Here is a 13,095-nt window from a genome sequence, read left to right as displayed (position 1 = left end):
ATCCGACATCAGATCACCTCCCAAATCCATTGTTTACATCTATTCTCTCCTCTAAACACCCACTAATTACCCATCAATCACCCCCTATCACCACCTGTCACTGTTACCCATCAGATTAGACCCTAATCTGCCCCTTGCGGGCACCCAATCACCTGCCCACACGCTCAGATTGCCCTCAGACCCCCCCCTTATCAATTCGCCCGTGCAATATTTACATCTGTTATTCCGGGTAATAACCCACTGATCACCTGTCAATCACCCATCAATCACCCCCTGTCACTGCCACCCATCAATCACCCCCTGTCACTGCCACCCATCAATCAGCCCCTAACCTGCCCCTTGCGGGCAATCTTATCACCCCCCCACACCAATAGATCGCCCGCAGATCCGACATCAGATCACCTCCCAAATCCATTGTTTACATCTATTCTCTCCTCTAAACACCCACTAATTACCCATCAATCACCCCCTATCACCACCTGTCACTGTTACCCATCAGATTAGACCCTAATCTGCCCCTTGCGGGCACCCAATCACCTGCCCACACGCTCAGATTGCCCTCAGACCCCCCCCTTATCAATTCGCCCGTGCAATATTTACATCTGTTATTCCGGGTAATAACCCACTGATCACCTGTCAATCACCCATCAATCACCCCCTGTCACTGCCACCCATCAATCACCCCCTGTCACTGCCACCCATCAATCAGCCCCTAACCTGCCCCTTGCGGGCAATCTGATCACCCACCCACACCAATAGATCGCCCGCAGATCCGACATCAGATCACCTCCCAAATCCATTGTTTACATCTATTCTCTCCTCTAAACACCCACTAATTACCCATCAATCACCCCCTATCACCACCTGTCACTGTTACCCATCAGATTAGACCCTAATCTGCCCCTTGCGGGCACCCAATCACCCGCCCACACCTCAGAACGCCCTCAGACCCCAGCCCTGATCACCTCGCCAGTGCATTGCTTGCATCTATTTCCCCCCTCTAATCACACCTTGAGACACCCATCAATCACCTCCTGTCACCCCCTAGCACACCTACCCATCAGATCAGGCCCTAATTTGCCCCGTGTGGGCTCCTGATCACTCGGCCAAACCCTCAGATCCCCCTCAGACCCCCTTCCGATCACCTCCCCAGTGCATTGATTGCATCTATTTTCCCCTCTAACCGCCCCCTGAGACACCCATCAATCACCTCCTGTCACCCCCCTAGCACTCCTATCCATCAGATCAGGCCCAATACATCCTGTCATCTAAGAGGCCACCCTGCTTATGACCGATTCCACAAAATTTGCCCCCTCATAGACCACCTGTCATCAAAATTTGCAGATGCTTATACCCCTGAACAGTCATTTTGAGAAATTTGGTTTCCAGACTACTCACAGTTTTGGGCCCGTAAAATGCCAGGGCAGTATAGGAACCCCACAAGTGACCCCATTTTAGAAAGAAGACACCCCAAGGTATTCTGTTAGGTGTATGATGGGTTCATAGAATATTTTATTTTTTGTCAAAAGTTAGCGGAAATTGGATTGTTATTGTTTTTTTCACAAAGTGTCATTTTTCACTAACTTGTGAGAAAAAATAAAATCTTCTATGAACTCACCATACCCCTAACGGAATACCTTGGGGTGTCTTCTTTCTAAAATGGGGTCACTTGTGGGGTTCCTATACTGCCCTGGCATTTTAGGGGCCCTAAACCGTGAGGAGTAGTCTAGAAAACAAATGCCTCAAAATGACCTGTGAATAGGACGTTGGGCCCCTTAGCGCACCTAGGCTGCAAAAAAGTGTCACACATGTGGTATCGCCATACTCAGGAGAAGTAGTATAATGTGTTTTGTGGTGTATTTTTACACATACCCATGCTGGGTGGGAGAAATCTCTCTGTAAATGGACAATTGTGTGTAAAACAAATAAAAAAATGTGTCATTTACAGAGATATTTCTCCCACCCAGCATGGTTATATGTAAAAATACACCACAAAACACATTATACTACTTCTTCTGAGTACGGCGATACCACATGTGTGACACTTTTTTGCAGCCTAACTGTGCTAAGGGGCCCAAAGTCCAATGAGTACCTTTAGGATTTCACAGGTCATTTTGAGACATTTGGGTTCAAGACTACTCCTCACGGTTTAGGGCCCCTAAAATGCCAGGGCAGTATAGGAACCCCACAAGTGACCCCATTTTAGAAAGAAGACACCCCAAGGTATTCTTTTAGGTGTATGATGAGTTCATAGAAGATTTTATTTTTTGTCACAAGTTAGCGGAAATTGATATGTATTGTTTTTTTTTTTCACAAAGTGTCATTTTCCGCTAACTTGTGACAAAAAAAAAATCTTCTATGAACTCACCATACTCCTAACAGAATACCTTGGGGTGTCTTCTTTCTAAAATGGGGTCACTTGTGGGGTTCCTATACTGCCCTGGCATTTTAGGGGCCCTAAACCGTGAGGAGTAGTCTAGAATCCAAATGCCTCAAAATGACCTGTGAATAGGACGTTAGGCCCCTTCGCGCACCTAGGTTGCAAAAAAGTGTCACACATGTGGTATCGCCGTACTCAGAAGAAGTAGTATAATGTGTTTTGGGGTGTATTTTTATACATACCCATGCTGGGTGGGAGAAATCTCTCTGTAAATGGACAATTGTGTGTAAAAAAAATCAAATAATTGTCATTTACAGAGATATTTCTCCCACCCAGCATGGGTATGTGTAAAAATACACCCCAAAACACATTATACTACTTCTCCTGAGTACGGCGATACCACATGTGTGGCACTTTTTTGCACCCTAAGTGCGCTAAGGGGCCCAAAGTCCAATGAGTACCTTTAGGATTTCACAGGTCATTTTGCCACATTTGGTTTCAAGACTACTCCTCACGGTTTAGGGCCCCTAAAATACCAGGGCAGTATAGGAACCCCACAAATGACTCCATTTTAGAAAGAAGACACCCCAAGGTATTCCGTTAGGAGAATGGCGAGTTCATAGAAGATTTTATTTTTTGTCACAAGTTAGCGGAAAATGACACTTTGTGAAAAAAAACAATTAAAATCAATTTCCGCTAACTTGTGACAAAAAAAAAAAATCTTCTATGAACTCACCATACATCTAACGGAATACCTTGGGGTGTCTTCTTTCTAAAATGGGGTAATTTGTGGGGTTCCTATACTGTCCTGGCATTTTAGGGGCCCTAAACCGTGAGGAGTAGTCTTGAAACGAAATTTCTCAAAATGACCTGTGAAATCCTAAAGGTACTCATTGGACTTTGGGCCCCTTAGCGCAGTTAGGGTGCAAAAAAGTGCCACACATGTGGTATCGCCGTACTCAGGAGAAGTAGTATAATGTGTTTTGGGGTGTATTTTTCCACATACCCATGCTGAGTGGGAGAAATATCTCTATAAATAGACAATTGTGTGTAAAAAAAATAAAAAAATTGTCATTTACGGAGATATTTCTCCCACCCAGCATGTGTATGTGTAAAAATACACCCCAAAACACATTATACTACTTTTCCTGAGTACGGCAATACCACATGTGTGGCACTTTTTTGCGGCCTAACTGCGCTAAGGGGCCCAAAGTCCAATGAGCATCTTTAGGCTTTACAGGGGTGCTTACAATTAGGCACCCCCCAAATGCCAGGACAGTAAACACACCCCACAAATGACCCCATTCTGGAAAGTAGACACTTCAAGGTATTCAGAGAGGAGCATAGTGAGTCTGTGGCAGATTTCATTTTTTTTTGTCGCAAGTTAGAAGAAATGGAAACTTTTTTTTTTTTTTTTTTTTTGTCACAAACTGTCATTTTCCGCTAACTTGTGACAAAAAATAAAATCTTCTATGAACTCACCATGCCTCTCACTGAATACTTTGGGATGTCTTCTTTCCAAAATGGGGTCATTTGGGGGGTATTTGTACTATCCTGGAATTTTAGCCCCTCATGAAACATGACAGGTGCGCAGAAAAGTCAGAGATGCTTGAAAATGGGAAAATTCACTTTTGGCACCATAGTTTGTAAACGCTATAACTTTTACCCAATCCAATAAATATACACTGAATGTTTTTTTTTTTATCAAAGACATGTAGCAGAATAACTTTCGCGCTCAAATGTATAGGAAATTTTACTTTATTTGAAAAATGTCAGCACAGAAAGTTAAAAAAGTCATTTTTTTGACAAAATTCATGTCTTTTTTGATGAATATAATAAAAAGTAAAACTCGCAGCAGCAATCAAATAGCATCAAAAGAAAGCTGTATTAGTGACAAGAAAAGGAGGTAAAATTCATTTAGGTGGTAGGTTGTATGACCGAGCAATAAACCGTGAAAGCTGCAGTGGTCTGAATGGAGAAAAAGGCTCTGGTCCTTAAGGGGCGAAAAGACTGTGGTCCTGAAGTGGTTAAATTAAAATTTCATGTAAATGTTATGCATCTTGAACTTGGACCAATAAGAATTGACAGGAGGCTATACTGATTGGTCCAATTTTAAGCTGGAAAAAAAAAAAAAAATATATATATATATATATATATATATATATATATATATATATATATATATATATATATATATATATATATATATATATATATATATATATATATATATATATATATATATATATATATATATATATATATATATATATATATATATATATAAATAATTTGAAAGCAAGGCGAAATTTGCATCTCCCCGACCATGCCTACTCTGCAAAGAAATGCAATCAGATAGATAGGAAAAGCAGGATCCACCTGGCACATTTTGCATTGGCAGTATACAGACTAGGTAAGAAAGCTGAACTCCACTTAGTGATTACAAGGGCTGCTGCAGACTTTCTGCTAGGGCAATACTATACTAATTAACCAGGGGGTATTAAAACTAGCTTTTCTCCTCCTCCTCCTCCTCCTCCTCATGCTCCTCATCTTTATCCTTCTCATGCTCCTCATGCTACTCATTCTCCTCATGCTATTGCTCATCATCATCCTTTGTTAAATACAATATAATTCCTCCTCATTTGTTGTTAATTACAATAGAATTCCTCCTCATTTGTTGTTAATTACAATAGAAATTGTTTCTATTTGTGTCATATCTTCTGCTGCTCCACCCTGATTCCTGCTTGCAGAGCCTCTGACCAGAGCAATGTCTGTCTCTCCAGATTACTCAAGGGTGTTCTCTTGTACAAAAAAATTGCTTTGTACCCCCTGTTCTGTTAAAGGACAACTGAAGTGAGGTTTATGGAGTCTGACATATTTATTTCCTTTTTAAACAATACCAGTTGCCTGGCAACCCTGCAGATCTATTTAGCTGCAGTAGTGTCTGAATCACACCAGAGACAAGCATGCAGCTAATCTTGTAAGATGTGACAAATAATGCCATTCAGGAGACCGTGCCAGCGTTACTGCGCCACCCAGTGGTGGAAAAGGGGTGATGGTCTCCTCGATCCAGATACCATGTGATCGGAACCGAGAAGTCATGTCGCAGTTACATTGCCACTGCGGTGAAGGATGAAGAAGCCAATCCAGCCGTCTGGACAGGCAACTATAAAAGCTCCCTGCTGAGCCTGCCAGGCAAGGGAAGGCACTCTTCCCCAGCAGCAGGAAAAATTTGGCCCTGCAGCCAAACTTTATTTGGCTGCTAAAGGGTTAAATATAAAATCATATTCTAATTACGAGTGAACGCTGTGTCCATGTCTTTATGTATGGGTTAGATCAGGGTTCCCTAACTTTTTCGGTCAAAGGCCAGGTCAACATACTTCAGACTGCTGAAGGGCCGGAACATAGATAAACTGATGTTGAAAAACATTACATTGAATCTAGGTATTGATCCCCCCAATCATGCCTGGAGGAGAACTCCCAGCATCAGCAGCCATTCAGTCATGCGGCACCCGAAGAACATCTTTGTGCACCAGACAGTGAAAGCATACCCAGGTGATAACCTGCTGTCCACTTGGACAGCAGTGTCACCTGATGCAGAATTAGATTGAAAGCCAGCAAAGGACTGCTTGCTGGCTTCTACAGTATGTGGGTGGGTGGTGCCAGCACTGCTATTCTAGATGCGGGGCGCCAATATTTAAAGGTGCCGTGAGCTGCATCTATAAGTTATACATTTTGTGTTTGGGGGCCAGTGAAAAAGCCTCAGGGGGCCGCATTCGGCCCGCGAGCCTTAGTTTTAGGACCACTGGGTTAGATCTTGTTTTCATTGTAATGTCTTGTAACGGTTAGCACTACTGAAGATTGTTGTGAATACCGATAGCGTTGGTCACTAAATTATTAAAGGGACTCCGAGCTCAAACTAGAATAGAAAATGGTACTCACCTGGGGCTTTCTGCAGCCCAGTGTAGGTCTGGAGGTCCCACGCCGGCGTCCTGGCTCCTCTCCCAAGGGCTGTCCAAAAATGGCTGGCCGGCGGCTCCCGACGACACTGGCCCGGAGTGTCGGGCTCCTTCTTCTGCATATTTCACTGATGTCGTCACCACGCCGGCCACCTCGCGTCATCATGGTGGCCGGCGTGGCAGTACGGCGCATGCGCGATTAATGTGCGCATGCGCCGTACTATCACGCCGGCCGCCGTGATGACGCGAGGCGGCCAGTGTTTGACGACATCAGTGATGTATGCGGAAGAAGGAGCCCGACACTCCGGGCCAGTGTCGTCGGGAGCCGCCGGCCAGCCATTTTTGGACAGCCCTTGGGAGAGGAGCCAGGACGCCGGCGTGGGACCTCCAGACCTACACTGGGCTGCAGAAAGCCCCAGGTGAGTACCATTTTCTATTCTAGTTTGAGCTCAGAGTCTCTCTAACCCTCCTGGCGGTTTGCTAAAAATCCGCTAGGGGGCAGCAAATCTGTTTTTTTTTTTTCTTTTTCATGTAGCGAGACAAGGTCTCGCTACATGATGGCCGCTGCTCAGCGGCATCCCCCCAGCCCCTCCAATCGCCTCCGGCGATCGGAGATCCCGTTCAAAGAACGGGATCTCCTGGAGGGCTTCCCCCGTCGCCATGGCGACCGGGTGGGATGACGTCATCGACGTCGTGACGTCATAGGGGACTCCGATGCAGCCCACAGCGCTGCCTGGCACTGATTGGCCAGGCAGCGCACGGGGTCTGGGGGGGGGGGGCGCGGCGGGTAGCGACGGCGATTGCATTGCATACGCAGCTAGCAAAGTGCTAGCTGCGTGTATCAAAAAAAAATTATGCAAATCGGCCCAGCGGGGCCTGAGCGGTGCCTTCCGGCAGCATAGCCCGTGCTCAGCACGGGCTTTCCGGCAGGGAGGTTAAGGAAGAAGAGGAAAGGAACCAAAACTAGTGCTGCTTTTTTCAGAACCCTGATGATCTCACTTGGTTAAATAAAACTTACTTAATTTTCAGAAAGCCAATCAAATCATATATGCTGCTTTGCTAATCCTTTTTGTATTTGCTCTTTTTACAGCTCTTTCAACAAGTAACAGTTCGCTCCTCTGGTCAACAAAGCCTAAACCTTTGCTGTAAACAAGCAATTGACCTACTCCGTCCACCACCTATGCCCAGTGATAGTACAGTACAGTTGTGGCCCGTACATTCCTACACAAGCTTTTTATTTTTTAAGGTTTTTTTTTTTTGTTTTTGTTTTGTTTTTAATAGATATATGAATTGATTTCCTTGCTCTCCTTTAATCACACTGGGTATGGACAGATTGATGTTCAGTGCAATGCAGTCCTGTGTGGTAGCCCCACAATATTTTTATGTTTTGTTTTATATAATGTTTTGATAATGTCTGCGCATTCTCAGGAGAAAGTAAGAGAATAAAATGAAGATAAAACATGTTTTATGCCTAATTTTTTTTGTGTCTGGATCAAGTTTTTTTTATATTGCACACTAAGCATACTAAAAGGTGAACAAACAGGAATGTTGGCAATATTTACAAGTTTAATGTTTAACCACTTGAGGACCCACGCTTTACCCCCCCCCCCCTTAAGGACCAGCGCTGTATTCTGTGATCTGTGCTGGGTGGGCTCTGCAGCCCCCAGCACAGATCAGGTAGCAGGCAGAGCGACCAGATCGCCCCCCTTTTTTCCCACCTATGGGGATGATGTGCAGGGGGGGGGTCTGATCGCTCCTGCCTGCCTGAGGTTTGCGGGGGGGGGCACCTGAAAGCCCCCTCCGCGGCGACATTCCCCCCCCTCCCTCTCCTACCTCCTTTCCCCGGAGATTAGAGGCTGCACAGGAACGGATCTGTCCTGTGCAGCCTCTAACAGGCTCCTGCCTGTCATGTGACAGCGATCCCCGGCCGCTGATTGGCCGGGGATCGCTGATCTGGTACAACGCTGCTACTGTCAGCAGCGTTGTAAAAATGTAAACAAAGCGGATTATTTCCGCGATCGGCGGCCCGCAGGCTATTCACGGAGCCCCCCCGCCGTGAATTGACAGGAAGCAGCCGCTCGGGCGAGTGGCTGCTTCCTGATTAATTAGCCTGCAGCCGGCGACGCAGAACTGCGTCGCTGCAGCTGCCACTTTGCCGACGCGCGGTATGAGTGCGCGGTCGGCAAGTGGTGGCCAATACAAGATTGTAGAAATACTGCTGCTGAATATAAATATACATATATATAATATATATATATATATATATATATATATATAATTTTTTATTTTTTTTTTTTAAAGCAGTAAGATCCGGACTGATGCGGAACAGATAACAGCTGTTTCCATCCCGATCACTGTGTCTGCATTCCGGCAGTTCTGATTTAAAAATAAAAAAAAAAGACAAACAAATCATGGCACTCAGTGTAGCACTGTCTTGTGGCCAAAAAGTAAAAATACATCCAAATACACTCTTAATACACTAATCCATAGGTAAATGAAATAATGTTTAGTATTTTTAACCCCTTCCTCCCCTATAGTTACCAAAATAAAACACTTGTAAAAAAAAATAAAAAAAAAATTACACCATTTAAAAAACATATATTGTATATAAATAGTTACCTTAGGGACTTTTTTAAAGGAAAAACTTATGGCAGTCTCCATATCCCTCTCATTTTATGTACTTTAAAGGAAAACTGCCTTCAGAGCTAATGTTGTCTGTCACTGGAAATTACAGTAAATGTGTCCATTTTATCAATAATCAAATCTGAAAAAATTGAATTGCTTTTTGTATTTTTTTTTGTAATTCAATTTTTATTGAAAGGTTTTTAACATTTTTATCGAACATACAGATCAGAGTATAGCCAATAATTGTATCACAGGACAATAACAAGCCTATGCACTCAGACTCGTAACAGTCCTAAAACCGTGAGTAAGGGAATGTAACAGAAAGTATAGAATTTTTATATCTTGTATATCCATCGTGTCCATCTTGTATATCAAACCATGCCCTAGTAGAATGTTTCCCTGAACCGAGAGTAACTCTGAATTTTTAGTCTAACGGAGTCTCAAAATTAACATCCTAAAAATCCCATATTTTGTCAAGCTGTCTTTTCATGCGCTTCTGAGGTCAAATATTCCATGGTTCTCGTGTATCTGATCTTCTGAACTACCTCTTGGAAGGATGGTGGTTCTACCGCCCTCCCTCTAGTAGCTATAGTTATTCTAGGCGCCATCAGAATGAGTCAACATTCTTTGTGTATACATCCTAATACCTTTATGTGGACAACCCAGCACATATACCCAGGGATCTAAAGGTAAATCACCTATTTAATAAGCCCCTGCACTTGAACCCAGAATCGTTGGATTTTAGGACAATGCCAGTATACTGTATATGGTGCAAGGAGCCCACCTCATCTCATCCCCTCCAACACCTATCCGATACTTCTGGAAAACGGTGTAGTCTGTCTGGAGTGTTAAACCAGCAGAACAGAAATTTGTATATGTTCTCTTTAGACTGGGCACACAGCGAAGTCTTCCAGGCGTTAAGGCAAATATAATTCCCGCGGCCGCGGGAGGTTTTTTTTTCACTTTTTTTTTTCTTTTTTGCATGCAGCTAGCCTAGCGCTAAAAAAAAGACCGGAATTACAGAAGCTATATTCTCCACAATACTGCCTGTAAGCCTTATATGCTTGTACTAAACTGTAATATTATAAAAAATACTGCTAGAAATGCACGCTGTATGTATTTAGAGAGTTTAGGCCTGGTTCACATTAGCGGTCGCCGTCCGGAATCGCCGGAGCCGGACCGCATGCAGAACGGACGGAACGGACGCATGGCATAGCAATGAAAGCCTATGCGTCCGTTCACATTCGTCCGGACTCCGGCATAAGACCCAACATGCGCTATTTTTTGGTCCAGCTCCTCCGGCAGCCGTATCTGGAGCGGAGCCGGACTGCACCATCCGGCCAATACAAACCAATGAGAACCGGAGAGCGCACAACACACTGGCTAAAAATCCGGATGTTCTACCCCACTTCCTATGCGTATTGTAGCAGCGATTTTGGATGGGGACACATGGGCAAGCATTTTGGAGTGGAGCAGCAGTGACTTTAAACGTGCTGGAGATGTTGGCAGTATGTCGGAGGTGGAGGTGAGTGCTAAACAGCGGAGGGCCTGATTCCACAGGTCCACCTTCTGCTGACCTCCCAGACCCCAACATTTTTATTCTGTTTCTACTATCTTTTGCCAAACGGATCTGGATCGCATCCTGATGCAACCTGACCGGATCGGATCCGGATCAGAACCGTACGGTTCCGGTCCGGATCCGGTCAGGTCATCCGGTCCGTTTGGCAGAGAACCGCAAGTGTGAACCGGCCCTAAGCCTGTGTAATCCCCACTCCCCATGTCTCCTGACTGCCACAGCAGATAAACTCATTTGAAAGCACAGAATGTTAATATTTCTGCTTCCAAGAAAGCAGGAAGTAGAAACAGTGCAGATTAATGTCTGGATTTGTATCAGCTGTAATCAAAACGTTTTTCTGCAAAGGTTATTATGCTGTTGTGTAACTTTTAGAGCAGAGAGTAAAGTTCTGAGTTCAGGTCTGCTTTAATATGACACCCCTCTCCCCGAGTGTCTCTGCCATATGCAGAGTGCAGCAGTGACTCCCGAGTGCCCATTCCACCATATGCCGGGGGGTGATCTCCGTGAGGGTAAAATGTTTACGGCGTGATGTGGCCGATTCCCCCCCTCCCCGAGTCTCTCAACCACCCCCGCCACAGTGGAGCAGTAGTATTTATCTGCTTTGTGCTACATGTGCAGGGGAACGGCGGAAGCTTTCGCTCACTGCACCTCGCCGTCCAGATTTGCCTGTTGCCAGCTTGCGTCTATGACGTTATTCAGTGGCGTCTCACCACTAGTGGGCGTCATAGACATGAACCGGCGACGGAGCGGGTAATGAAAGCATTCTGCTGTACTGCACATGTAGCCTGTCTGTGCCAGCGGGGACACAACTTGGTCGTAGATTTTGCTGCTCGTGGAGACAGGGCTAATGGCTGTAGCTCTGCCTCCATGCGCGTCTATCAGCGGCGGATCTCCGCCTCTCCCCGCACCTCTCAGTGTAGGAAGTCAGAGGGTTGGGGAGAGGCGGCGATCAGGGCCGTTAGCCTTGCCTCAAGCAGGAAGCTTTCCCCGCACAGCACGGGGGGGGATTTGGGGGTTAAAGGACCCCCGTTCTGCCACGGGATGGCGGCGTTTTAGCAGGGGCAGACATGCCCATGTGGATTATAAGGTAAAAAGCGATTTTTAATGTCGCTTCAGACTCTTTAACTACAACCCCCATCCTAGCGTCTCTTTTCCACCCTCTCCCCCTCCAAAGGCACCCACCCCTGTATTCAACACTGCTCCTCCTATCCACCCAACACACCAAGCCCCCCACTCCAAACTCCCACCGCATCCCCATCAGTGAACAAGCATTGAAAACATTTTTTTAAATTTTGATTTGAAAACAATGTATTGAAAGAAAACATAACAAAAAGCCCCCCCCCCCCCCCCCAAATAAATAAAATGTCCCAAAAAACTAGAGGAACAATAATGTCCTGGGCTGCTATGTGTCCCTCTCTAGACACAAAGTACCGTGCCATGTAGTCCCGATTCTGCTGGGCCTGTACCTTACCCCTTGTCGCAAACCGGCGGATTCCGGGCAAATAGTCCTGGTTGAGGTGATGAATGTTGTAGCCTTCCTCCTGCCGAACATAGTTGTGGAGGATGCATGCCGCCTTCACGACAGCTGTAGCGTTGGTAGGGCTCAGCTATAGTGGTGTGTGGAACATCCTCCACTTGTTTGACATGATTCCAAATGTGCACTCGACCATGCAACGAGCCCGGGTCAGCCGGTAGTTAAACGCACTTTTTTTGCATCTGAGGCCTTCTCTGCCCAAACTGCCTCATCACATGTTGTGATAAGGCAAAGGCCTCGTCGCCGACGAAAACGTAGGGTGATGTTCCAGGCCAAGGCTTGTCCCCGGGGATGTCCAGCTTATCCTCATTGAGAAGGCGGTGCAGTCTGGACTGCTGGAATATCCCTGAGTCACTTGAACCACCATAGGAGCCAACGTCCACGTAGATGAAATTAGTCTGCGTCACTTAGATTACTCTGTGTTATAAACTGTTATAAATCACCTTAACTGTTTCGACACCAGCAACTTCTTATAGTTGCGCCTCACAGACTGTGAGATACTTTGACTCTCAACACAGCAAGCATTATTGGAGATAGACCGTTCTCAGGCTTCTTCAATGTACAAGTTATTTATTCAAGAAATAGAAATACAGATAGATACAGTTCATCATATCCTAGCAAAGCAACTTCTTCTGTTTAAGTTCTTGGCGTTACAGCTCTTGACTAAATTCCTCCTGAATGTTAGTCAGTTACCTTCTTTCTAGACTACGTTACATCTTCTAGACTACCTATGTACAGCATACATCATATCAGATTACATATAGAATGGAAATACTTAGAGGTTCCAGTCAGCATCTAGATAGCAGGAAAGCAGGAAGCAGAGTGAGCTCCGTTCGCCCACCCGGCCCTTTAATACTGACCAGGAAAGAGTTAAATGTGACCTCATCTTAGCCATCCCCCAGACCCAGCTATTGGCTTCGACCCCTCGTGGTTTCATAATACACACCTACTCGATTAATATTTAATGTCACTTTTCCCTTACTTACAAGAATTTGGTATTTAGTAAATATGGCCTATGTTT

The 13,095-nt window shown here is 45.1% G+C and overlaps 1 protein-coding gene across 3 annotated transcripts in view; it reads left to right on the top strand.

Annotated features, from left to right (window-relative positions):
- LOC137538768 (nuclear receptor coactivator 5-like) overlaps window positions 1-7,802 on the top strand; it is a 67,314-nt gene extending 59,512 nt beyond the window's left edge. For all 3 annotated transcript variants that reach the window (XM_068261079.1, XM_068261078.1, XM_068261080.1), the window contains one exon: window positions 7,430-7,802. In XM_068261079.1, coding sequence (XP_068117180.1) covers window positions 7,430-7,488 — 59 coding nt within the window. In that variant the 3' untranslated portion in view covers window positions 7,489-7,802. The remainder of the gene's footprint in view (window positions 1-7,429) is intronic.
- Window positions 7,803-13,095: the final 5,293 nt, after the last annotated feature.

The sequence above is a fragment of the Hyperolius riggenbachi genome, chromosome 11, assembly GCF_040937935.1.
Source record: "Hyperolius riggenbachi isolate aHypRig1 chromosome 11, aHypRig1.pri, whole genome shotgun sequence".
Taxonomy (NCBI): Eukaryota; Metazoa; Chordata; class Amphibia; order Anura; family Hyperoliidae; genus Hyperolius; species Hyperolius riggenbachi.
The sequence above is the reverse complement of the archived record's forward strand: the minus strand, read 5'-3'. Positions and strand labels throughout refer to the sequence as shown.